The 27281-nt window shown below is 48.0% G+C and overlaps 1 protein-coding gene and 2 pseudogenes across 4 annotated transcripts in view; 2 read left to right on the forward strand and 1 right to left on the reverse strand.

The window, feature by feature from the left end:
• Positions 1-16093: 16093 nt before the first annotated feature.
• LOC149328837 (uncharacterized) lies at positions 16094-19196 on the forward strand (annotated as a pseudogene).
• An 809-nt stretch (positions 19197-20005) lies between these two features.
• On the forward strand, positions 20006-24003 carry LOC149328838 (neprilysin-1-like; annotated as a pseudogene).
• The window catches only part of LOC149328839 (uncharacterized), a 32197-nt gene continuing 27306 nt past the window's right edge, over positions 22391-27281 (reverse strand). For all 4 annotated transcript variants that reach the window (XM_089559804.1, XM_089559807.1, XM_089559805.1 and 1 more), the window contains exons 3-4: positions 26816-27101; positions 22391-25187 (exon numbers count right to left, since the gene is read on the reverse strand). In XM_089559804.1, the coding sequence (XP_089415930.1) occupies positions 24309-25187; positions 26816-27101 (1165 nt within the window). In that variant the 3' untranslated portion in view covers positions 22391-24308. The remainder of the gene's footprint in view (positions 25188-26815; positions 27102-27281) is intronic.

The following is a 27281-nucleotide window of genomic DNA, read 5'->3' on the forward strand; positions in this document are numbered from 1 at the left end:
AGCCGCATGCCTTGTTCTCGCCACATTACAGACAGCATACAAAGAAGACCTAGAAGGCGGGTCCCACGTTCTTTCCTTTTCTTTATTTCGCACGTTTGCTATAAAGGCATAACTTGAGTTCGCTGTGTAGTAAAGGAAATCATCTAAGGCGTTTTCATGCATGAACCGGAGAAGGCTTCTGCTCTTACTGTTCTCGGTCAGCCACCTGGAGATAGCCTCCACCCTGGTTGCCGTTAGTCCCATTTCCTGTAAAATTCGTGTCCTTGAAGCCCTTGCCCCTGCACAAGTCCACAGCAGGTGGCGAACATCCACCTCTGCTGCCGGTGTGAAACACCTCGGGCGGGTGGTGGACCTGCGTCTTCAGAGCCCCATTGGCCCGTTGCCGACGGGGTAAGGGCAGCCCCCAGCCCTGATCCTTCCAAGGGATACCTCCTCCAATCTGGATAAGTTATGAGGCAGGGGGAAAGTGCATGGGGAATGAGGACACGTGCACTTTTCCTTAAAAAGGATGCTAAAATAGGGAGAGTGGAGGGGGTGTGAAAAAAGAGCCTGGTGGGAGTTGCATTAGTGTTTAGAACTTTGGGCCTAAGGTTGTGTACTTTTCTCTGCTCAGCGTTCTCAGCATCGTCTTGTGTCCAGTGCACCTGGATTCGTGTCTTTGTTCTCTTATTGAGTGCATGGATCTCCTGAGTTGCACATAGTGTCTTTGTCACTCCTTTCAATTGTCTATGGCTACTAAGGAGTCTGAACAGATATGAGCTTCTGTTACAGGCTCTATTATTTATGGCCTCCATAGCGTCGCGGATTGCATAAAGTTCCATCACAAGCGGGTCTGGATGGTCCGATACGCAATCATGATGTACAGTATTTGCCAAAAGTAACCAGGCTGCATGGTTTGCTTCTCAATCGTATAGTAGAGCCCTTAATGCTTCCCTAAAGATAAAAAGTTCTTCGAAGGTGAGGACAGGGGTTCTCCTTACCGTACAGAGATTCAGAGCTTGAGTGCTGGCATAATAGATCCAATATACGAGTGAGAAGCAAACCGTGCAGCCTGGTTACTTTTGGCAGAGACTACGTTTAGCTCTCTGTGTTGGGCTAGTGGCTGCTGTTCTACCGTCCTTTTCTATAATCAACGGGTCCGTATATGCTATACATGTTAATGGCCATACATCAACCAGAGGTGGAACTCTCGGCTTCTCTTTACGAAGAAGTTTAGTCGTTTTTTTGGTCGTAATAGTCGTGAATTCCCACGGAGGGCGGTAAGCCATTATAGGTGTTTGCACTGTCCCTGCATTGTACGAGGATGCTATGAACATAACGTACTTTCATTTGAGATTTCTTGTTGCATCTCATTGATCAATTAGTTGTGTCAGTCTATTCAGCTTTGAAAATTCTTGGAAAATTGGGATGGGGGTAAGTTTTGGTTAGGTCATGATATGGTGAGCATTGCGTTCCTAATAATTGTTTCCACCTCTGCCCATTGTCGCCACGTTCGCTGCCAAGTCCCTGGCAGAGGAATAAAGAGAGAGAGAGAGAGGAATAAGAACACCTAGAGGGCGTGTGCCACGTTTTTAGACACTCTCTTTCAACGATTTTTGAAATGTATATCTTTCCCGCCTTAGAATTTGGCTGCGTTTTGTTATCGGGTGCACCTGCATACAAACTGCAGTTGCCCTATCCTGCTCTTAGAGCGGGAAGCACGGTGCCTCAGTTTGGGACTCCGTGGCCAACAATGTTCTGTATCTTCAGGGGCGGGTGATATATCTTACCGCAAGATTTCACATTTCAGCGCTGCGAACGTTCTCAAAGTTATGCAATTCGGAGCAGCATGCGTCGTTAGGGGACTGCTTTCGTGTCCGATGGTCTCGTTTTCACACTTCCCAGACCTGCTATGCTGAATCCTTGCTTGGGCCACTAAATGTACGAATACCTGAAATTATTCCGGTGCGGTCCATTAACTCATTTGTGCACATAATCTTTGATGCTATCATCCGCGCAATACCAAATTAACGCCTTTCCCATTGTTAAATAAGCCGCCGCGGTGGCTCAGTGGTTATGGTGCTCGGCTGCTGACCCGAAAGACGCGGGTTCGATCCCGGCCGCGGCGGTTGAATTTCTTTGGAGGAGAAATTCTAGAGGCCCGTGTACTGTGCGATGTCAGTGCACGTTAAAAAACCCCAGGTGGTCGAAATTTCCGAGCCCTCCACTACGGCGTCTCTCATAGCCTTAGTCGCTTTGGGACGTTAAACCCCATAAACCAACCAACCAACCATTGTTAAATAATATGTTGCAAGACTACTTGACGACCTTCCACTCCTATGTCTCAATTGCCTCGCTGTCTGTAGAAAAGGCAGGTGTGGGCATTTTCTCCCAGTCACTTGTTTGTTTTTTCTTTCCGTCGTGCAGATTTTACGCCTATTTATTTGGCTGAGTTCCTAGCATGTTTCCTAGCAGTGAATCTTGACCTGCGCAAGTTACCCAACTCATTTTTTTCTGATAATAATAATTACGGACTTATCATCCTTGTTCACTTCGTTACCCGCGTTTTCCGAATTGCAGCCATTTCGCAAGCCCAAGTTTCTGGTCCCTCCTCATGTCCAATCAATTCTGTTTGTTCGGGTTCCTGGCCACAGGAGCCTACATTTCAATGGAGTTGCTGATGCTTCAGCGAATACATCTTTGAGTGGACCAATCATTGACCTCCTACCTACCTGTGCGTACATTACGGTGGTGCAGGTTTCTTACGTACACTTTAATACAAGAATTTGCCGCATCATTGCTTGGATGATCTTCAGAACCTTCTCTTCCCTTGTAGGAGTTAAGTTTGGCGATCTTGTGAACTTGAAGTTTCCTTCACGCGACCACGTTGTCGTGTGCTGCATTTATAGGACTTGTCTCGCGATCTCCCCTTTGTGCCTATATTGTGCTGAGTGAGAAACAAATAACTTTATTCTCTATTGTGCCGCTTCACTCCGTTAAGGAGGCGACTGTAGAAGTTCCATTCCGTTTATGGTTTTATGGTTTGGTTTTATGGGGTTTAACGTCCCAAAGCGACTAAGGCTATGAGAGACGCCGCAGTGAAGGGCTCCGGAAATTTCGACCACCTGGGGTTCTTTAACCTGCACTGACATCGCACAGTACACGGGCCTCTAGAATTTCTCCTCCAAAGAAATTCAACCGCTGCGGCCGGAATCGAGCCCGCGTCTTTCGGGTCAGCAGCCGAGCACCATAACCACTGAGCCACCGCGGCGGCCCAAGAAGTTCCATTCCAGAAACTCAGTTTTCGCCTGTCTTCTGCGGTTCTTCTACCCCTGGGCGCTTCTATGCTATCAGGAATGTAAATGTTTGCTCCGCCATTGCAAATTTTCTTCTCGAATCAAAATGTCCTCTATCCTAATTAATCGTTTTTCTTATTTTATTTCGGTCTTCCCTTTTCTGATATGTTCGAATTTATGTTTTTCTTTTCTTTTGTTCTTTATCTCTCACACATTTAAGGTTATTGGTCCCTTTACCACCCTCAGCCCTCACTGTCACTTAATCTGAGATGATCCTTTTAAGTGATCTCATCTCAATTCTGCTGCATCCAATGAAAAAAAAAACTGGTAGTAACAACCTCGTCATGGCCAATTCTCCTCGTGGGCATGCGCCATTATATATCGTGGACGACAACAACAACGAAAGAAGCAGCAGCAATAACAACAGTAGCAGCAGCAACAGTAACAACAGCAACAACAACCAATACAACAACATTAGGTTTCCGCAGAACAGCAGGCCGCGCGGAGCGTCCATCCAGGGTCCTTTCCATCACCCGGGGGCGGCCAACAATGGCGGCTTCCGCCATGTTTGCCCAGGAGCGGGCGTCGTTTCGGCACAGCATTATGGAGCTGTCCCCTTACCTGGCTCGCCTTCAGCAAACGCCTTGGGCCAAGGTGACAGGGCGAGGACACCAACAGTGACGTGCGATCCTCGTGCAACGCAATTGACACGATGCACTAGCAGAGGACGGTCGCGACTAGAGAGGACGTTTAAATTGTTTCTCTTCATAACTTTGATAACGCATGTTCTTGTATACGAAATGCATTGATCTAGGCCGCACAGGTTGCGGTTAGCAACCAGGCTGGCAAGTTATAAGTACACTTGAGTTTGCCGCGCAACTAGAGGCTGAGGTTGCCTTAACCGTGGTTAAGCTCTAGGCTTAACCTTATGATTATGCTTAGGATTATGCTGGCTACGGCGTTGTCAGGTTCTAGCCGTAAACCGCGAACTCATGACAATAGATCGATGCTGTACGCTAGATGGCCTTCTTTGGGGGAAGGGGGGGGGGGAGGGTCTAGCCGAGAACGCATTCATTCTCTGCTTTGCTTGGACAGAGTTGTTCCCAAGTGAGCCTGAGAGAGAAGTGAACGGTGCAACGGGTGCTCTTCAAAGTTTGATATTTTTGGCCGCGTAGTCTAAGTGAGCTTGGGATTAGGTGCAGTCGTGGAGCTGGCGTAGGGGGGTCGCAGTTGTTGCCATTTCCCTCCAGAGGAGGCCATAAAGTCTGTGTAAGGACGGTACATGTCAGAACTAGTGCCCCCACACATGTCCCAGTGCCGCAGGTGGTCAGGGTGATGTCGCCCTGACCCGTGGAGATGTCGCGCGGCGTGCACCGTATCGCCCAACGGGGCCAGGACGCCGTGATCGCAGGCAACCTCAAGGACAGCTTCGCCGAGGAGGTTAAAAGAGTATAGGCACCTTATTATTGGGTGTGTGTTTTCTCCCACGTAATGATGCGCAAGGCATTATTATACATGGTTTACTACGTGGTAGTCTCGTACGACCACTAAACAATTTCTAATCGAATTTCTTTCTCGTGCTGTTTCGGTTTCAGCAGCCGAACGAAGGCTGTGACGTCCCTGTATGGTTATGCAGTCGGTAGTCGACCGAGAATTCCACAGCTACGAGGCAGAACACGACGATGACTTCTAGGGAGATGTGCGAGACTTTGCCGGTGACGGACTCTGGGTACGCCTGGGAGTACTTGCGTAAGCGATCGCTGATCCTGGAGCTGCTCTCGGTAGAGAACGAAGTCCTGATAACGTGGTGCAATCCGCTGGCCCAGGCGGATAAGGTTGTGTCCAGCGAGATCATCATTATCATCAAGAGACCATCAGTGCTTGGAGTAGTCTCTGTATTACAGAAAGGTTTGTGGTTTATTGGGGTTTAACATCTCAAAGTGACTCAGGCTACGAGGGACGCCGTAGTGGAAGGCACCGGAAATTTCGACCACCTGGGGTTATTTTACGGGGTTCTTTTATGGGCCTCTATAATTTCACCTGGGATCGAACGCCCGTCTTTCGGGTCAGCAGCCGAGCGCCATAACCACTGAGCGACCGCGGCGGCTACATTGCTGAAAGGGGCTAGAAAAATATGGTCCAGTGTGCCTAGAATCTCTCACCGCTCCTAGCCTTCCGTGCCGCTTTCGGTGAGCTATCTGGAGAATCAGTTGTTTTCATGAGTTAACAAAATTATATACTGCATGCGAGTATTGCTTTATGCCGATCTAGAAAGCACTACATTAATTTAAAACGGCTGAAGGTCACTAACAAATTTTTCATTAGCCTCTCATACCATTAAAATCAATTACGACCATAGCCTTATTTGAACGTTGTAACTTTTCTCGTGTTGCATTATTTTTCATACCCAGAAATCCTGGACAAACGACTTTTTCAACGGGAAATAGATTAAGAACGCAGTTGTTTTATCAATAGTTAGATTTCATTGTAACAATCAATATATCCGCCGATCTCCCCTCGGAAGGCTGGCAAGTTTTTGCTACAAACGTTTTTGCTATCGTCAAGAATGTTCGCCATCGGTTTTTTATAGAAGTCCTAACAACTAAATGCGAAAGATGGAAAATTTCAAAAGAAATATTTTGTTACACATCGGAAGAGTGGACCATAAGCTTCAATATTTCCACAGCCGTACATTACAATATTACAAGATTCAAAATTGATGCCTAAGAATCCTAGACTTGTTGCTCATGAAATCTGTCTGTCCTTTGGAACTGAGGTTTCATTACGTGAATAGACTGTATGTTTCTCATTGCTTGCCAATAAACTGTTTTTACTTTTTACTGAACAAAGAATCGCAAATTAGATGACATAATCACAAGCGGTGACTACTGACGATCGTAAGATTTTGAATGAGCTATTTTTTTAACTAGCGGAATATTCCTCTGAGGTGATGGACGTGTGTTTTCATCACAGGACAAATTTTCTGTGCTCAGCGCTATTTAGCTCGTGTCCAAAGTAGCAGAAACGTTAACGAAGTAAATAATTTAACCAACTTGTACAGGACATCTGCTGACGTCAATCTGAAACCTACCCGAAACAAGCACACAAAGTGACAACGCAGAATTCGAAGTTTTTGGCAGAAACAACATCTCTCCTTGGGCAGGGTCAGTGAAAGCACTGCTTGTATACTTGATCTCATCAGTTCAATTTAGTTTAGTTTATGTGGTTCAACGTCCCAAAACTACTGAGACTATGAAAGAGGGGGGTTTAAAATAATTTGAACCACCTGCGGTTCTTTAACGTGCACTGAGATCGCAGGGTACATCGGTCTCTATTATTTCGGATCCATCGAAATTCGACCACCGCGGTCGGGATCGAACCCGTGTCTTTCGGATCAGCACAACTACAGAACCACCGCAACAGCTTTGAGCACATGTGCGACACATTGGCTAGTTATGAATAAATGAGGGTGAACTATAAAAAAAAATAGTCGTGGTCAGCAAGTGTCCTGCAGTGCTTGTCCATTCACTGCCAATGCAAGTTCCGCCCAGTCAAGTATTTTCCATCGTTCTGAACCAACTCTCAATTCTTTCTGGTCGTCTGACTTCCTGCGTTCAGAGGTCACTAAGTTGGCGCAGGCAAACCCCGACCTCCTCTGCCACACGCCCTAGGACCTGTAGTACATGATCACTCTGTACTTCCTACTCGAGGATAACCCTGATCTGTCCTATCTGCAAGCCTGGGCCGCCGTCTCCCCCGCCAAAGTGCTGGTCTTTTTCTCCCGCCTCTACTCGCCACATACGATCACCGCCCAGTGCGCCGTTAGGGTGCTGTCTTCGTGCCCACCGGACTTTCTCATCCCAGCAAACCAAAAACCTCTCAGAGAGAGGTTTTTGGTTTGCTGGAACGTTCTACATCCCGCTGCTGCCGCAGGCCGCGCGCTACGACACCATGGGGTACATACGCAACATCATCATCGAACAACATCAGCCAGCTGTTGACGCACCGCTTGATCTGGAACATGTGCACCGACTGTTCCGGGACGAGGACGGCCAGAAGAAGGACGCTGACCTGTACGAGATGTTTAACTCGATGATCGACACCAGGGTCAACCACCTGACGGGCAAGAAGCAACTCTTCAACGATTCAGAGTTCGACTTCTTCATCAAGATCGCCGCTGTCTAAGGAGTGTGCGTCACTTCCGCTGGACGGTTCTGCCAGTATTGCGCGACTTTTAGAGTGATGTGCTTTTGTTACTATTCGCGTTGCCTACAGCTATGCGACTAAATCGCAGATGAAAGCGTATCACTGTCTTGACTATTCTGGAATGGACTGTTCACACTCTGGACACCAATACGCCTATATGGTAGTAACAAGGGAGTACGCTGACCTCCAGCGCACAGCCTTTCATAAAAGGGTGTGCGTTGGAGGTCAGCCTTACACCCTTTTTATTCCTTTCTGTTTACAGTGTAGGATTTGAGACGCACCGCTAAAGTTTCACGGAATACTTCACTCGAGCTGACGCGTGAGTACAGCCTGGGACTCTTGTTATTGCATTTAACCGTTACTGAGTCAAACAATCTATTAACAGATTAAAAAATTCACAGATGCCAGTCATTCGGCAGAACGTGCGTAGCATAAGTGCCCTCTCCTGATGGAGCTGCCGCTTACGGCTTGCGAGATCCGGTTCATCAATGACAGTGGAACACGCCGTACCCCGTCTCCCCTACTGTCGATTCCGATTGGCGACCGAAGTGCCCCTTTCGCCACCCGTCGCCTGCCGCCCTATTTTCTCCTCTCTCCTCTTATTTTCCCTTCTCTCTCTTCTGGCCTGAAAGCGGAGTGGGGGATTGTTTCTCTCCACTTTCCCTCCTGCCAAACAAGTCTTCACACGCCAACGCCGAACACACTTGGCGATAAGAAGCGCTGTAATACTAACGCATCAAGTCACTCCAGCTGCTTTTATTAGTGAAATGTACAGGGTCTGTCCTGAAAGTAATGAGACAAGCCACGGTGTGGCGCGTGCATGCGCTAGATCGGGAAACCACTTTTGGGGGAAGGAGGGGGAACCTTCAGCTTAACAATGCAAAGACCTCAGTTGGCTTCGAGCAGGTCAAATGAGTGGACGTGTTCAAACGTGTACCCCGGTTTCGTCGCTGCGTAGAGGAAACCATGGAGCGAACGTTGGAACAGCGCGATGCGGTGAAGCATTGCAATAAAGTGAGTAAATCTTCAACCCAGACATTTGACAGCATGTGGTAATGATGAAATGTCCAGATCGCAAGGGTTCAATTGGCACAAAGCATTTACAAATGGCCGTGAAGACGTTCAGGACCGCACAGTCAACGTTACCGTCCGTAACCGTCATCGACGGGCGCCCGGACCGTTGCTCGTCGTGAACGTCGTCAAGACCGTTTGTAAAGGCTTTGTTCCATTAGAACACGCGACCTGGACATCGCATCGTTCCCACATGCTGTCTTGATCACGTTGATTGACTCGGTAGGTGACTTACTCAGTTTATTGCAAAGCTTCACCGCGTAGCGCTGTTCCAACGTTCACTCCATGGTTTCCTCGACGCAGCAACGAAACGTGGGCACACGCTCGAAGATGTCCACTCGCTTCGCCTGCTTGCAGTCAACTAAGCTTGTCGCATTGTGAAGCTGAAGGCTCCCCCTTCTTCCCACCAAAGCTCTTTCCCAATCCAGTCCATGCACGCGTCACGCCGCGACTTGTCTCATTAATTTAAGGACAGACCCTGTATAGTCGGACAACGGACGCAAGCACCTTTTAGCGTGTTGCAAAGCCGCTGCTTGTCTATGTCGATGACTGGAGATGCGAAGAAAATGGAGTGGACCCAAGAGCAAATGACAGATAACGATATCCCAGCTGAAATAAAGAAAATGGAATGAGCAGGGCATGACATGCTCAAAGACATCCGATAATCCGTTATGGTAATGGTGTGGATTCCAGAAGGCAAGCGCAACAGGGTGCGGCACAGTCAGACGGGTGCATGGATGAAATTAGGAAGTTTACGGGGAGCAAGTGGTGGCAGCTGGCGAAGGACAGGATTAATAAGAAGAATATGGAGACTGCCTTTGTCCTGCAGTGAGCGTAATATATGCTACTGCTGCGCTGCTGATGACTCCAGAAGTATTGTGCTCCGCCAAGAAAATAAGTTCTGTGTAAGGAAGCCAAGAATTGCTGGCTAACTTGTGTTGCATTACCTTATTAACTCGGCAGCGTTAAGGAGCTCGTGTTGCAGAAAATCCGGCGTTGTTATCGGCGTTAATTGGAGAGACGTGGGAGGGGCCTTTACCCTGCAGAGGGCGTGGTCAGGCTGCTGCTGATGATGATGTCGGCGTGCATGACCGTGAGCTAAAAATCCACGAAAAATCCCCAGAGAAGCAACCCACCGTAGCAGGTGGCCGTTAAATTAATGACTGGTCGCGAGAGGATCTTCAGGGAGAGCGCCACCTAGGTTGGACAAGCCCCACCCGTGGCAGCACTTTCCACCACAAGCCTGTGGAGCATCGCTTGCTTACCCGCTGCACCACTGTGCCGGGAGAGGTATGAGGACTCCCAGGGATTTATGAATGCAATATCGAAAATGACCAATTTCGCCTATATGAGCATTAACCGATTGCCTTTCATTTCATTTCACTTATTTGTCCCTTAAAGGCTCGGAGGCATTACATAAAGGGGGGCGTACATATAGGTTGTAGGGTAGTGGCAGAAAACAAAAAAAAGAGACGGAGAAAAAATGTATGGGGTACAGAAAGAGTAAAATAATATACAAACTAAAAGCAAGAAGTAAACAAAGAAAAGGAAAACAGGGAACAGTTGGCACTTCAGTGTCGCAGTATGAATGATGTTTATGAGATGTGATTAGCCAGTTTCTCGCCGAAAAGGTGGCGATCGGAGCATGTTATGTTATTATGGTGTCGGGAAGGCCATTCCAGAGCACTATGGCGTCGGGAAAAAATGAACTGCTTATTGCGGAGGTGCTGGTTTTAATGCGTGCGATTGGACAACTATGGTTTAGGCGGGATGACGTTCGTGGGGGTGGCTGCAGCAACAAATGTCTTGGTGAGCGATAAAAGAAAGAGGGAAAAAGGCATAGACGTGAAATTACGCGGCGAGTTGCTAGCGTTTGAAGGCCGAGGGGTCGTTTTAGTAATGTTACGCTGGCATTTCTTGAGTACTGCGATGTAATGAAACGGGCGGCGCGATTTTGAATGGCTTCAAGGTCTGAGATGAGATACGATTGTGATGGATGCCAGACAGATGACGCGTACTCCAATTTAGGACGTACGAATGTTATGTATGCCAACTTTTTTACTTCAGGTAATGCAGATTTTAGTTTGCTCCCGAGAAAACCAAATGTGCGCGACGCTTTGGAACAGATGGTCTGAATGTGTGTTGTCCACCATGACAGTGATGATGTGATGTGTACTCCTAGGTATATATAAGATGATGTTCTGGTAACAGCGACCGCTTTTGTGTTGTAAGTGCTATCAATAACTGTGTTTTTGCGAGGGAATGATATGGATTGGCATTTATTTAGATTAAGAGGCATGTGCCATTTGTCACACCACGCTGAGATAGTGGTTAGATCCTGTTGAAGAGCGGTAATGGTGCTAGAGCCGTGGATGGGGCTGTAAATAACGCAGTCACCTGCGAACAAACGTAGCGTGGATTTTATGTTGACCGGCAGGTCATTTATGTAGATGAGGAATAAAAAGAGGTGATAAGCCTCCACCTTGAGGTACGCCGGATGTTACGTTGGTAAAAGCTGAGCGACAGTTATTAACCCAGGTGAACTGCATACGTCCTTTAAGTAAGTGTTCTAGCCAGGAGAGCAAAGTTTGTGGAATGCCGAGCGATGACAACTTAAAAAGAAGATGATTATGGGAAACACGATCAAGTGCTTTTGAAAAGTCAAGAAAGATAGCGTCGATCTGGACAAGGTTATCTAAATATTGTAGAATGTCGTGGGTGAATTCGGCGAGCTCCAATTTTTTTCAAAGACTAAATTTGTTACAAGTATAGTTAAGATAAGTTCAAGGGTGCTTGATAGACCCAACTTTTCTTTTTCTTCTGCATAAGCTTACGCCTTTTGAAAACTAACGTCGAGGCCAGGTGGTGCTGTCTCCAAGAATTACTCCTACCTACGCGACTTAAGCAGAGAAGACTCACACTAACGGTATATCAGATATGCACCTCACGGAGCTCCAAATGTGATCCCGCTAAGAGCAGCATATGAGCTTCTTCTGGCCGACAGCTTGAAAAGCATTCTAAGCTAGCAACATGATGTACAATTCGTTCTCCAACGCACGCGGAGAAATACAATAGACGCAATAGACGCTACAAGTGTTTTGTCCTACCCGAACTCGTCTGTGAACTTGTCTGTCTCGCTCGTAAAGTGCTCAAAGAAAAAGCTTGGAGGTAAAAAATAGAACATTCGATAAGAACAGTAATAAATGTACCGAGATATTATTTTAGCATTATTCTATGAGTGAAAGTAAAAAAGTAACGCGTTTACTCCGTTCTTCTAGCGCTTCTATTTGTTTTGTTGTGTCGTCTTGCCAAGAATCTGCCCAGTTTTACTGCTGCTACTGCTACTACTGCTACTACTACGTCTACTACTACTACTACTACTACTACTGCTACTGCTACTACTACTAGTATTAGTAGTAATGGTAGTAATGGCAGTAGTAGTAGTAAAACTGGGAATATTCCTTCACTACTTTCAATACTACTACTACTACTACTACTACTACAATTACTACTACTACTAATATTACTGCTACTACTACTACTACTACTACTACTACTACTACTACTACTACTACTACTAGTATTAGTAGTAATGGTAGTAATGGTAGTAGTAGTAGTAAAACTGGGAATATTCCTTCACTACTTTCAATACTACTACTACTACTACTACAATTACTACTACTACTAAAATTACTGCTACTACTACTACTACTACTACTACTACTACTACTACTACTACTACTACTACTACTAGTAGTAGTAGTAGTAGTAGTAGTAGTAGTAGTAGTAGTAGTAGTAGTAGTAGTAGTATGGGCACAACAATTAGGCGCCTAAGACGTCGATGGCCTTCTGCACGAGCAAGCGCTGTTCGTCTTCTCCGTCGGCTCTACGCCACTCCAGCGAAGTCCCGACAGTGTGGGAGGGGGTTGGAAGGAAACCCTATTGCACAGCAACCGGGCAGGAGAATAAACAGTGGGAGAGGTTGGCATAAAGGGCAGGGCAGTAGAGACATAGAGGATCGCGACAGAATTTGTACAGATAAAGCCGTGCAGATGTAGCTTAAGTGTTATACAGACTTACAAAGACAGGAAGACCTATACAGACCCATACAGACCTACAAATTTGAAGAAAATGTTGGCGTCAAGAGTCAGAGCAAGAACAAATAGTTAATGGCAGAACAATCGCAGTGAATAGACTGACAAAATGACAAGGAAGAGTAACGTTAAAATAAGCACTATAGAAGAGCTAAAAAATAGGAGACAGAGATAAGTACTATAATGAAAAGAAGGGCAAAGAGGTCGGTCTGAAAGTTGGATATCTGGCCTGCTACTCTGCATTGGGGAAAGGGAAGAGGCGAAGAAAGATGGTCGTGCTGGGCGACTATGTTGACAAAAGAGATATAAGAGTATGTGCACGCACATTTGATGGCATCACAACCGCGAGTCGAGGCCCTTGTCGCTCAAAAAACGTGAAAGCGCCCGCATTTCCTAGGCTGCTTTCCAACTCTGCGGCCAAGCGCTTAGAAGTAAGTCTACGGTGAGTGGCCTGTTGTTTAAACGTTTCTAGGAAGCGGCCAACTTACGTCTTTCGCGCGCATATACTCGACACACCACTAGCACATGCTCCACGGTTTCGTTTATGTAACAAGTGGAACAGTCCGGGGAGTCCGTCAGTCCAATTAATGTAGGTACTCGAAAAGTAATCTATGCATAAAGCATACATGAAGCCGTGGAATTCCACGCGGAACCAAAAATTCATTCCGGATCTAGTCTTCTAAGGCGGATGGGCTGAGCGTCTGGTTGGGCTTAATATCTCGCCGTCGCACTCTCCATACAGTGCAAAAGAAAAGTAGTGTCCGGACTAGAGAAAGGCCCATCTGTACTGATGCCATTGCTAAGAGCGTTCTTTGCTTCAGCATCGGCCCTTTCATTTCCATCGAGCCCGCAGTGACCAGCGATCCACTGAAATGCTATTCGGTTACCTTTTTCTTGAGCGGATAAAAGCAGCTGAGTGATCTCTAGTGACAGTCACTGGTAGGTGGTGTGGCGTAAAAAACGTCCTAAAATTTGTAGCGCAAATTTTGAGTCCGTCAATATATACATCAGTCTTGAGGTGGTTCCTCACTGATATGCCGAGTCGCTTCCCAACGAGCCACAAGCTCAGTAGCGTTTGGTGTTAAAATATGTCCTAGGACGAAATTTAGAGTTGTTTGCCACTGGTGACACAGATCCGTCAGTTTAGACGTGAATGTAGTTCGGGTATTCTAAGCAAATGTTCGACTGGATCAAGTTGTTTCAGTGCGCTGACTGACACCATGGATTTCTTTAGTATTCCGGGAACACTCAGGCATACCGAAGGCTGAATCATCACCTACAGTGGCTTCATGGTATGATATGGACGGGTATATATAGCCTGATGGTATTTGAGACTGATGGCAGCAGAGTCCGCCTGTAAAACTGCTGTCTGGCCGCTCATTCAGAATCATCGCCAGTGGGTGACAACGGTGTCGGGTAAGTAAGCGCAAATAGAGACAAAGTGGTCCGTATGACAAGTATATCGATACTGGGCACGCACATGCCTCTTCAATCGTGCCTTTGTAGCTGGTTCACCGTGGCAATCTAAGGCACGCTTTGTAAAGACTGTAAGGAGGAAATGCTCATATTACGAACAGAGTGTGGTACACTCCCTTGGAAACTATTTCATGCCTGCTGCGAAGGGAAGATTATGGCCAAAATTCTTAAGTCTTTTCATTAGCATATTGATGTGCCTCGACTATGACAGACTGCGGTCAGTGATAACGCCCAAGAATCTGTGGTGGGAGGCATATCGTATCTCTGTTACGTGTAGTGTTATCGGGTAGCGGAAAACATATCTGCGCGTGAATGAAACCACAGCCCACTTTTCCGCTGCTAAGAACAAACCTTGTTGCCTTAGGTATCTCGATGTAGATGTCACAGCTCGCTGCAATCTGGCACGCATTTGTGGGTATGTCGAACCAGAAGCCCAGATGCAGATGTCATTAGTATACGCACAGATGCGGACGTTATCTGGCAGTTCACTTACTAAACCAATGAACGCAACGTTAAATGAGCTTGGGCTGAGGACTCCTCCCTGTGGGGCTCCACGGTATACCTGACGACGAGCAGTTTCTCCCCAAGGCGTAGACATGTGAACTGAGTGGCCACTGAATTAGCTTGCAATCCACAGGTAGAGCCGGCCGCCAACAGCCAAGTCGTCCAGTGCATCAAGAATAGCTTCATGAAGGACGATGTCGTAAGCTCCTTTGATGTCCAAGAAGACTGACGCTACGAGTCTGCAGCGACGTTTTTGATGTTCCACCGCTGCAAAGCTGCACACGGGCAAAGAGGGATTGGGGAGATCCAGAGGGAGTCGTGACCTATCGAATCCATTGTGGAGGGTCCCGGCCTAATTTCAACAGTCTGCGGAGCCCTGCTGACGGTTTCGAACCCCTTGATCTCCTTAAAGTTCTGACAAAGGCTAAGAAGCGAAGAAAAGGCGAAGAAGAGGCCATTCTCTTCCTCGAGGCCTCGCACCATTTGCGCGAGCAGAAGAAGAAGAAACAAGCGAAGGAAGAGGAGGAGGATAAACTTTATTTTCGTCGACAGATGTATCTGACGGTGTGGGGTTATAGCCCCATCAAGTGGCCATGAGCCCAGGGCAGGCGGCCTCTCCGATCACTACCTGCTGTTCTGCCGCCGATTCTCTTCTTTGAGGAGGCGCCTATTAGAAATTCCGTTTCACCAGCTGGGGTCTGCCTGTGTCCACTGAGGTTGTTCTTTTCTTTGGCGCTACTTCGCTTGGACGAAGCAACAGGAGTGCGCGCTGTGCAGTTCAAAAATTTCTTCTAGAAACACAGCGACTCCCATGCTAATGCTAATTTTATTTATTTATTTTTCTATTTGTTTTCATTTTTCTGATTATCAGACAGTTCATTTATTATTATTATTTTTTGTCTGTCTCTCTTTCAGTCAATACAAAATTGAACCATTCCATATGATGCATTCAAATTTGCATATAAAGCCGTCGTCCCATCTTCGATCTCCCAGCTAACAGGACCCCTTTCGTTGCGTCGTACAATCTGTCAGCCTATACCCTATTAATACTCCTTTTCCTCTAAAACTCCTAATCATTCTAACAGTTCACCGCCTGTGTCTTTGCCACTCCCCCGTAGTGGGTATGCGCCATTCTACTTGAGGCCAACCAACCAACCAAGCCAACCAAAATTTCGCAAAATTCAAGGATTGAAATCTATATAAGCTGTAGGTCAAGCTTGCCAAGTGTTGTTACGTTAGCGTACAAAATAGTGACGTAATCGGCGATTGAATTTACGCTTCTCCTTTAAGCTCTGGAGGAGTGCGGGCAAGTTTGGTGCGACGTCTTGGATGGTAAGATTTCAAACTATCGCTGCCGTCAAGCATGCCCCGCCGTGGCTTGTTTGATGCTGCCAAACAACTCTCGGCGAACTTCGCCTTCGGTTGCGTTGTTTTGTATCCTTCAAAGTAATCGTTTATGCGTTGGAAATGTTCCGGTACGTGGCGCCGTGCGCTGTGGAGGAGCTAGATGGGCATCGTGACTTTAATCACCGATTACGTCACCATTTAAAATGCCAGGACAAAAGGACTTCGCATGATTGACCTGCAAGTTTCACACATTCGGCCCCTTAAAGCTTGTCGATTTCTAAAACCTATGCAGTTGCCCTTTAAGGGCATGAGAAAACAGCGTAGTGGGTTAATTCTCATATATGTAAAAGGTCATCCTCTACACCCGCCGCGGTGGCTCAGTGGTTACGGCGCTCGGCTGCTGACCCGAAAGACGCGGGTTCGATCCCGGCCGCGGCGGCTGAATTTCGATGGAGGCGAAATTCTAGAGGCCCGTGTACTGTCAGTGCACGTTAAAGAACCCCAGGTGGTCGAAATTTCCGGAGCCCCTCACTACGGCGTCCCTCATAACCTGAGTTGCTTCGGGACGTTAAACCCCAATAAACCAAACCAAAGATCCTCTACACCCTCATCAAGATGTTGTTCCTGTTGCACAGGCCAGAGGCGCGCTTAACCTATAGATGACGGGTCATCCGCATTGTGGAGGAAAATCTCGGAGACAGATCTGCCCGTCACCTTTCTCTTCCGTTTTCATAAGAACACCCACTCAACATTAACGAATGACAAGACCGCATGTACTGCACTACTAACCATGGCATATGCTGAAGAGATCACATGCGTCGACCTGCCTTCGTAACGGTTCTTATTGCTACGTTTTGAAGTAGTGAAATAGTTAAGGTGTGTTTAAACATATGACCGTTATCGGATGAGGAAAAACAGTCAAAACATGACAACTGGCGGGCATATGACTGAAATCCTGAAACCAGTGTTTTGTTTGGGAGCGTCTTCCCTGCTTGGACGCTGAAATGAGGAGAAAAGCTTCTCTTGGTGGTGCTGAAAAAATTTTATTACCAGTACACCTAGCCCAGGGCTGTAAAAGCATCGTTTTGAGTTTAATTATAAGAATTTAGCCTCAGTGTTTTATCTCCAAATCTTGCTCCTGTTCTGTCTTCGATGCACCAGGACTCCGGCGGCGCTTTCGGCCCGGAGCTACCACCCGGCGCGGAGGCAGGACGCCGACGGCTCCTACCTGGACTCGCCGGGCTTCATCCACAACAAAGCGCCGACATGGCACCGGTGGAGACGTGCGACTCGGACGTCTGCCTCTGGGAAGGTATACACGGCAGCGGAAGGAATTTTTGTACTTTTACATCGCGTAGAAATATGGAAGTTCTGTTGCTTGGCTCAAACGTGCAATAGCGTCTGGTACATCTTAGTCCGAACCATGTAGCATTACAAGAGGAACTCGGGATAATGCTCAATTAATGCCGCTAAGCCTAGCGGCTTAGAGTACTTCAACGGCACTTGGTGATTCACCTCCTTGCTCACCTCATGGACGATGTCAACGGGCTATTTTTTAGTTTTCAAAGCCATGCGCCATGTGGTGTCAGCCAGGGGAACTAGAAGCGCTTCTCCTGAATACCTGGTTATGATCTTAGTGAAAATTTAATGCAGTGCTCGTTTCGGAATTCGTAGAGATCGTATACAGACAAATGACCAACTCATCTTGACGCGATCCCGTCATCTTAGGGCGCAAACTTGTACGAGAAGTTCAACGAGTCCGTGAACCCGTGCAACGACTTCTGCGGCTACGTCTGCGGCTCAACGAGCTGGTACCGCGCTGAGCAGCGCATCGACACGCGACCCTACCGCGTCCACAGCCCCGGCCAGCTCATGTACGACCTGGCAGAACTGCAGCGCCGCCTGTACCGGCTGAGGGGCGACCGGTACCGGGACCAGCCGTACGCTCTTCTCCAACCAGGTGACAGGCTTGAGCATGCGGAGCCGAGCAGACAGTTAGGATGCCAGAGTGGGCAAGAAGGGCATGGGAAATTTGCTAGAATTACCTAGTCACGGCTAGCTGGAAATAGGTCTATGGCAGAGCACGGCTTGACTCGTGCAGTAAACTCAGCTGCTAATTATAATGTGTTAGAGCCGCTGATTACGTCCCCGGAGGTACCACAGCACGTGTCAGCGGGGCGCACGTCGAAGGGACACTGAATTGTGAAGATCACGTGATCTGCTGGTGTTCAAAACTGGTTTGGTTTGGTTTATTGGGGTTTAACGGCCCAAAGCGACTACGAGGGACGTCGTAGTGAAGGGCTCCGGAAATTTCGACCACCTGGGGTTCTTTAACGTGCACAGACATCGCACAGTACACGGGCCTCTAGAATTTTGCCTCTATCGAAATTCGACCGCAGCGGCCGGGATCGAACCCGCGTCTTTCGGGCCAGCAGCCGAGCGCCGTAACCACTGAGCCACCGCGGCGGGGTATGTTCACAACTGGTGTACAGTGGAATTACACATGGCGCTCACTTGCGCCATAATTCATCTTGTGCACACTGTTAAAAACTCATAATTATCTGCAGCTTCGACTACAGATCGTGACTCAAGCAGAGGAGTCAGGAGTTTGTACTTTTTTAAGAGCTAGCTGCACAGAGAAGGGAAAAAAACAGACGCCTATGAAGTGTATGCCAAACTGACATCGCGCATTTTATGCCGATGTCGCAGAAAATTATAGAGCACGTAACTGTTTCTTGGAAAGTGCTCTGCCAAGACATGTTAGTTTTGACCAAAGATTAAGCGCTTCTGAACGAAGGTTCAGCTAAGTTAAGCGGCGAGTTGTATTGTTCAGTGTCTACTACCATACTCTAATGGCGTGAATTACAAGTATAAAGCACCCCTAACCGGTGTGTGGAAGTTAGTGTTTTGAAGACGCTTTTTGTTCAGACAATAAAAGGCAGTACTGCGCGAATAAGACAGTACAGTAGACATAAGAACGAAAACGACACCAAGGGTGCAGAATTCCAACTCAGAGGAAGTCTGCGAACGTGGTGTCGTTTTCGTTTCTATGTCTACTGTCCTGTCTTATCCTCGTAGTACTGCCTTTTATTAAAACGAACCAAATACCTCGCAAGAATGCTCTTCTTTTGTTCAGACTTCTTTCTGTCTATATGAAGGCCACCAGACGAAGGCCCTGGCCCATACTCCCACCCTCGTCCTGTTGACCGTTATACGGCCGTAGTGTTTACTCCTCTGCGTGCGGTAGCGGCACCACCCACTTCTCTGATTTACGTGACGTTTTCGTTTCGTGCATTGATCGGGAATGGAGAGTCACGACAGACATTGGGCCAAAAGAATGCACGGGCGAAAATCGACTGCAGCGTTAGGGAACCGGCTCCAATTTCAACGTTTTTCCTCGGACTGGTCACAAGACGGAATACTGTCGAAACGATCGACATTTTCTTGCTCTCTGCTGAAAGGAAGAAATGTGGGCTAGAATCTCCGAAACCTTGACCGAAAAAACTTGATCACTTTGGATTAACGTTTGACGACAGACAAAAAACTGGAGAAGCAAAAACTTTGCTAAGGACAGTTCGGATCAATGCCGTCATCACGGCTTTTTCCTGCTGGAGAACTATGGGCCGCATGCAAAACAAAGGCTGCAAAGAACTAGCCATAAAATACAGAAGTGTTCAGAAGTGTAGTGTCCTTGAACTTTTTTGAAAAGCTCTGATACACTTTTGGAGTAAGGGGATTTGCGTGAGGTCAATAAATTTTACAGGCAAGAAATTTGTGAAGAACTGCGCGGGAACTAGCGATTCTACTGTTTTACGTTCTTGTGGTGCTGACATGTCACTAATGCGACATTTATACTTTTCTGTGAGGCATTTAATTTATATTTAAAGTTAAGTTGACCGCTTTTGGTGGGCCTGGAAATGTACCCAAGCACTGCTTACGTAGGCACGTTTTCGCATGTGGGAAATCACCATCCACTTAAGTTAATGAACTTTGGCCCCGATTATTAAGTTCTCTTAACCATATATCGCTTTTTCCTCCTCTGAGCTGCTGTTCTTCCTAAGCAACTGCACCCAGCCGGAGAAGAATGAGTCGGTGTGGGTAACCCTGAAAAAGATCTTCGAGGAGAACCTTCTGGAAGGCTGGCCATTTAAGAAGGACCCCAAGCTGCTTCGCATATCGGACACAGCCATGGCCCTGGACAAGTTCATCGGCCTCTTCGCCTTCGTCAAGGTAACGCTGCAGAAGGACTTCGAAGACGACGACTACGAAGTCCACCTGGAGGCCCCGGAACTGCTGCTCAAGAGGCACCAGCTGACCTTCCCGAACGAGTCGGTGGCCGACTACGCCAAACGGGTGGAGCGGCTCATGTCCACCTTCACCGATGCCAGCATGGTCAAGGCCGCCGAGGACATCGTGCAGCTGGAGCAGAGGCTGTTGCAGATCAAGGCGCCCAATTTAGATGTTTCTTTGTGGCTTCTTGGATAATAAGCTTTCGCGAATCTATCAGTTACATGTAGTAGCAGAAGACCTAGAGGACGTGCACACCACGCAATAAGTCTTTGCTGTGCTACTTGGTGCGTTCGTGGCCGACTGCGCCAAGAAGGGGTTACACTTTGTAACAAGTATACCACAAAACGAAGTTGCAGTGCCCAGTCTTTTACCCCTCGCGCTGTAGCTGGTGGTTCCAATGATTAATGTCCTTGCATCACCTCAGGCCACACTACCTGTTCCTGAGATAATTAGTTCATAAAGAAAACATCAATCGATTACATTGTTCAGAGGTGTACAGACTGTTACACCACCTTAAGCCAGTCAGATGAACTGCTTAGCAGTGCTGAGGAGCTATACAAAGTGGTCAATAGGTGATGCTTTAGCTGCTGCTTGTCGCTTGAGCGCAGCCATTCTGGTAGCTGGCGAACCCTCAAGCGTTCTGCTCTGCCTCTGGCATAAAAACGTACCGCACCTGACGAACCCGTCCTCAATGCATTCATTTACAGGTTTAGGTGGAAGTTATGCTGACAGATTGCGGAGATTGACAACTGCCCGTACCAAATGTCCCTTATAGAGTTTAATCCTGCTTTCGTTAGTCAGGCTGTTTAGATTTCAGAGAGAAGTTACGGCACTAAAAATTTTTACCGTGTTCTGGCGACCAAGGAAGATGTTCTGTGTGCTTAAAACACTTGTCGGAGCGTGCGCTTTATCGAATCGTATACTAAAGAGTAAGGACACCGAGTCCTAGTGATCTGAACTTCCACGAAAATTACTGACGAGCACGCCTGCATAGGTTTTCACTTCCTTAAGAAATGCAAACAGCAGAACATGATAGAAAGGCACGACGACAAATAAAGGAAAAAAAAGGACGTGCGCGCCTTGGGTTGGGATGCTGGGTACCAGACGGGGAACTGTTTGGGTGACCACTGCATGACATGAAATGTACGGGAAGCGTTTGAGGCCTCTCAGCTGCAAATCTCTGGCAGGAACGCACTGCCTGGTTCTGTAAAAAATTCTGAGACACCCCCATTACACGTGAAGAAGCCTTATCACGTTGCTTCGTCGGTACCGATATTTTGCTTTCCCGGCAGCCACTGAATTGACCCTCAACCGCTGGTTAACTCACCTCATGCGTTGCAAGGCGTAGTTGGAGGAAAGAAACGAACAATGCTTCCCATTTAGTGCGTGACGATCGAAAGCGTCTTTTTGTGGCAGCTTATAAGATTGTTTTTACCGCAGGAATACAATAGGAGGTAATGAAGCTCTACAGAGAATAATGAAGCACGTGAGGAAGGTGGCGTTTCTGTGGTTGTGGTCTTCATTTTTTTTTTTCAACAGGCACGTCGGTTCTGGAGAATGTAACAAAGAAAACATGTTAGAATTTTGTAAGAGACGTTTACCCCGGGAACAGGGTTCCGATCTACTTGTAGGTAACATGTTGTCAAAAATATTTAAGGCAGTTTCTTGAACAGACTGAGTAGTTATTAGGCCGTGCTTGCGTAGTATTTCGGCGCCGGTGCTTCTGCAAGTTTACATGAAAGACGAAAGCTTTTCACTTTCTTCGGTCTTAGTGTTGAGGGTGGCGGCGACGAAAGAAAAGCTGTACTTTTACTCGCGTCTGTGCATTAGGTGGCAAAAGAGTTTTCAATCGTATTTATTGGTTGCAGGACTTGTAGTCGAAAGTACAGGCATTTAAGTTTTGCGTTGCCGCATGACAGCCTCTTGCGTTCATGTGCCATAACCCCAATTAGTATTGTAACCAGAGGAAAAGAAGCACTTTGTGAGCTTTTGCTAGTGCATTTTCTGCAGCTTTACTTTCATAAGCTTCCGATTTGTGGAGGCGTTCGTGCGCTGTCGTTAACTTGCCGCTGAAGTGCGCATTTTGGAAGTTCTTCAGTGTCAAGTCAAACAGACAAAACTACAGAAACCTGTAGACAAAAAGCTGTATTCATAATTACAAATAAATAAGCAAAAGCGACACAATAGTGCAGCTTTAATACAAGTTTCACACACCACTGGATCAAATGGAAACAAAGCGATTGGAGAATGTCTCAAAACATAGCGCTTTTGGTATTACAGTGCATTGGCGATTCCAGTGAGTGATTTCCCCTGTCATGCTGAAGAATGCTTCTTTAGCCGGCGATTCCGCAGATCCCCGGAGGTTTCTACCGTATGACAACCGGACGGCTACCATCAAAGAGCTTCAGCGGCGGAATGCGTGGCATTGGCTGACGTACAAAACTATCTGCTCGAGGACACTGGCGTCCAGTTTCACCGGCAGTCCAGCGTGATCGTCCTGGACCGCGAACACGTGGGACGCCTGGCGCTGCAGCTTAGCAAATTTTCGGGCAAGACGCTGCTGAACTACCTCGGCTACGCCCTCATTGTCAAATTCTCCCCGCTTCTGCCCAGCGACATCGACTTTATGATTCCGTTGAGCCACGACAGCTATCTCGAGACAGTACCCGAGCGTCTTCAGGCATGTGTCCACATGATGAAAAACCTGTGTCCTTATTTCGTCCGGAACATGGCCAGGATGACGTTCGCCCTCCCGCGAGAACGCTACGACGCCTCGCTGGCACTACGACGAAGAAATGCGCGAACTGCTCTACCTTGCCCGCGAAAGCATGACGCAGGCAGTTCAGCGAGCACCCTGGTTGAGCCAAGCCGAAGTGGACGCTGCTTCTCAGAAGATCGAGAAACTTCGAGTTGACATCTTGGCTGCCAGAGAGAGCGAGGAACAGGTGAACGCCTACTACCCGCAGTTTGTCAGTCCATTTCCCGCTGATAACGCCTTGCTTGGCTACTACAATCTCCTGAACGAGACCATGTCTTTCTACTGGATCACCAACTCGTCGTACGACTTGGACGCCCGCTACCAGTCTTCGTCTCTGGTCGCCGGTTAGGTCGAGTACATCACCGAGCAGAACCTGCTCTTCGTGCCTCACGGCCTCATCGCCTTCGTCAACAACATCTCAGAGACCTTCAACCCTCTCTTTATCCCAATAATCGTGCCCGACATCTTGCGTGGCATGTTCGCCGCCGTCGACCGGCGGGGATCGACTGTCAACATCCAGAACCAGGTCGTCAACTGGTGGTCCAATTCCAGTAGGGCAAAGTTCGCGTCCAAGCTGCAATGCTTCCAGGACCAGTACACCGCCGAAATGAAAGCCGCGTTAAATATCGAGGTCGACGAAGACTTCTTTCTGGACGAGAACGTCGCGGACAACGCCGTCTTGCACCCACTGCACGACATTTACCGTAAGGCGATGCACCTCTCCCGCTACATGCCACGAGACTCACGGGTTCCAGGGCTTGAGTCGCTTACCATGGACAAGCTGTTTTTCGTCAACTACGCAGCGGCCCACTGCGATCGCGTCAGTTCCGAACTATATCGCAGGCAGGTGTTATACAGGGACAGCGTTCCGGCGAAGCTGCGTGTCAACGTCCCGCTCAAAAACTACCCAAAGTTTGCCGAGACTTTCAAGTGCAATCTGGACACTCCCATGAACCCACAGAGCCGCTGTGAGCTCTGTTAAAATAAATGGCTCCAAGGGTACGAACAGTGGTCTGGTTTGTTTCCTCTGAAAGTTCTGATGCACACCTTGACCTGCGCTTCAAAAAGTACCGTGTTGCTTACTACGCTCTGTAAAGCAATCAGTGCTTTTTACTTGCGTTAGTGAAGGTGTGCTAACAATAGCCGCTAGCTCATAGCGCCGCCGTGCTCGAGCGCTACCGCTACGCCAGCGAAATTGGCATTCCACCAAGCGACTGCTTTCTGCAAATTGTCGCTATTACTGCGATTATAACGGGGGTACGTTTTCACGACGCGAATAGATCGCGTTCACACAATACTCGACACACTGCACCGTCCTGTCCTCCTGCAAATCTCGGCCGCGCATAGTGGGCAGCAGAGGGTCCCTATCCTTACGTGTGGTGCACTGTTCTTCAAGAACAGCCGTATCTCGGCAGAGTTCGTAGCCACGTATCTAAGCGAGGGCAGGGACTCGAGCAAGGTGTTGAGGTCTTCCTCGCCAAGTCCATGGTGTTCCAGAGGGTGTTCCAAACGGAGTTCCAGGTTTCTGAGAGAAATGAGTGACGTCTTCGGAAACAGGCGCGACAGGAAGAGCCGGGACACCTCGCTGGAACCCAACTTGAGGTACTCGAGCTCCGGGCACTCGCACAGGAGACACTGGAGGGTCATGGGAGTCGCCCACGTAACCCTAAGCGCCACCAAATTTCGGAACGCGCTTGACTTGACCTCTTCGTCAAGGACGTGGCAATGGTCGAGAGATAGTATGCGCAGAGTCTTTTCGCCCGTCTTGGCGACCTTGTGGAGATCGACGTCTTTGAAGTTCTTCAGGGTGAGTGCGGACAGTTCGAACTTCTTAAGGGCTGGCACGACGCTCGCGAACGGACAGAACGCCGTCGTCTCAGACTCGTAGGCGACGGACAGCTTGGACGGCCCGTTGAACTCGGTGAGCTCCAGGACAGAGTCTGAGGAGTCAACCGCGAGGTACAGGAGGCCAGCGTCGGGACAGACCTGGGCGGCGCATCTGATGTGATCAGCCGTAGCGGGTACGAATGATTCGACGGTGCCGTCTTCACCGTACACGTAACCACCGAGCACAAGCTCAAGCTGGTTTCCGATGACTGCGCGCAGTTCTTCGTTTTCCTGGGCAGCGTCCAAGGCTGGGAGGATGTCGGCAGACAAGCATCGCATCTGGGGAGGAAAATACAAGAAAATTAGTGAATTAGTTCTGCGGTTTTAGGTAGTGAGTAAGTGCGTTCGATGCATTAATTTGTATTCTGGAATCTTGCCAGAAGTACTGACAGCGACTAAGCGAGGAAAACTAGGCAACGCTGACGTATGGATGGTGCCGGGGCATAAGGGACTCAAGACGCACGCAGGGGACTTGCAATCCTATTCTAGAATCTTTTTCAGCGAAAAATTTGGACTCTAGCTTTCCGGTCACCAGGTGGTAGTACTGGTAGAACACCAATAGGATTCAACTGGGGAGGCTATGACTTCACGTTCCAGGATGTCCCCCGGTGAAAAAAAGCATTGCAAACATTTAAAACATTTTGTTGACGGACGAAAAGACTCAAAACTTTTTAATCCCCAAGAAATGGCATCTGTGTTGAGGGATCGGCAAAAATTTCGGAGACAATTTCAGTCTGAATGACACAAGATATGTCAGTATGAATTAAGAAACAATAAGTGGCAATGAATGTATGACCGCTGAATACCCCTGGGTCCTGCACTCCTTATTTAATGCCCCTAACGGGATCGTTAAAGGAAACAATTCATGACGATGCCCCCGTTCTTACGTGCCAAGCTCAAAGGAAGACGCAGGGGCAGGTACTGTATACCAGCTTGTTGCGCCGACAGCTACGGCTGTAGGCTGACACTTTGTGAACATACGTTAAAACGGATGCTTGGGCGGGTTGCTAGGCCATTTTCCTGAAGAACAGCGCGAGCTTGGATGAGGGCTGAAGAAAGGCACACAGACGGGCGCCCGCCTGTGTGCCTTCCTTCAGCCCTCTTCTTAGTTGGCGCTGTTCTCAGGAAGTGAACATACGGCGTTTGTACCTCACGACTCTGGAACGCCCCAAGCACAGAAAGCCTGGCGTATCTCTGTACTAAAGTGAGGACCTTTAATCCGTTACGCAGAGGCATTGCAGGCCCCGGTAACCACGCCTTTCATCGATATTGTTGAGACTTTCTGAACGAACGCCCCCATCTCGCTGAAATACTTGCAGGTTTGCGTGTGCCAATGCCGTTTTCAGGGCCACTAAGCCGACCAGCGTTCTCAATACCAAAGAAATAAACCAAAGCTCTTAAAAGTGGCATGATATAGCAACCAAAATGTTCCGAACTCCAAAAAACAGAACACTGGAAAACACTATCGTGGCTCTGTTTACCTTCTCTCGTTTGTTTACATATCGAAATTGAACGTCACGCACCATCCGACGACGATGGAAGACACGTCGAGCGCTAGTCGTCTAGGGTTGTGTCGACCTCGATTTCAAAATTCCAACGTGCCCACACGCAACTCTCTACCTTGCTGCAGTTTGTTGTTCGCACTGTGTTTCTTTTCTATAGTGTTTATCTTTTGCTGTGACCCCGCTCCCGCGATGTTTCGTTATTCTCACTCTGAAAAATGCACAAACCGATCGAAGTAACCTTCTTGCTGAAATACTCACAGCATAATGCGACTTAGTGTCAACGGCTGTACGCCGATCGCTTCTACTCTGCCAACAGGAACTGCTGGCAGCACGAAATGCGCAAAGTGCATTTCAACAAATCCAATTACATCTGTGGCGACGCACAAGAAAGAGGACCCTCACATTTGGACAGACGGCGAGCAGGTCGGCAACAGCGTCGCCGTAGACGGTAAGTCTGGAATCCTCGTGGTCGAGGAAGTTGCCTTCGATGTGCTGTAGTGGGTGAGGCTCTTCGCTTGCGGTGTGTACGTAGCCCTCGATGTCACTCAGGTCGTGCTTAAGAACAAAGCGTTGCGTCCGCGGGAAGATGTCCAGAAGGTCGGACAGTGTGTTTCTGTTGTGGTAAATGTAGATGGCTGGCGTCCCGTCCAGGACCTGTGCCACGGCTTCTGCGAATTCGGGGCTCGACCTGAAAGACAGTTGAAGCAGCTTGTTACTGAATGCACTCAGGTTGGTCTAAATAAGAAATAAGATGGGACGAGACAAAGCAAGCCAGCAGTCATAGGCACAGGCCAGGGAAACCAGAAGCTAACTGAAATGCGGCTTTCAGATTAAAACTCGTTGATACACTGGGTCATGATAACCTGTG

The sequence above is a fragment of the Amblyomma mixtum genome, chromosome 9 (genome assembly GCF_055824585.1).
Source record: "Amblyomma mixtum isolate Tamu chromosome 9, ASM5582458v1, whole genome shotgun sequence".
Classification (NCBI taxonomy): domain Eukaryota; kingdom Metazoa; phylum Arthropoda; class Arachnida; order Ixodida; family Ixodidae; genus Amblyomma; species Amblyomma mixtum.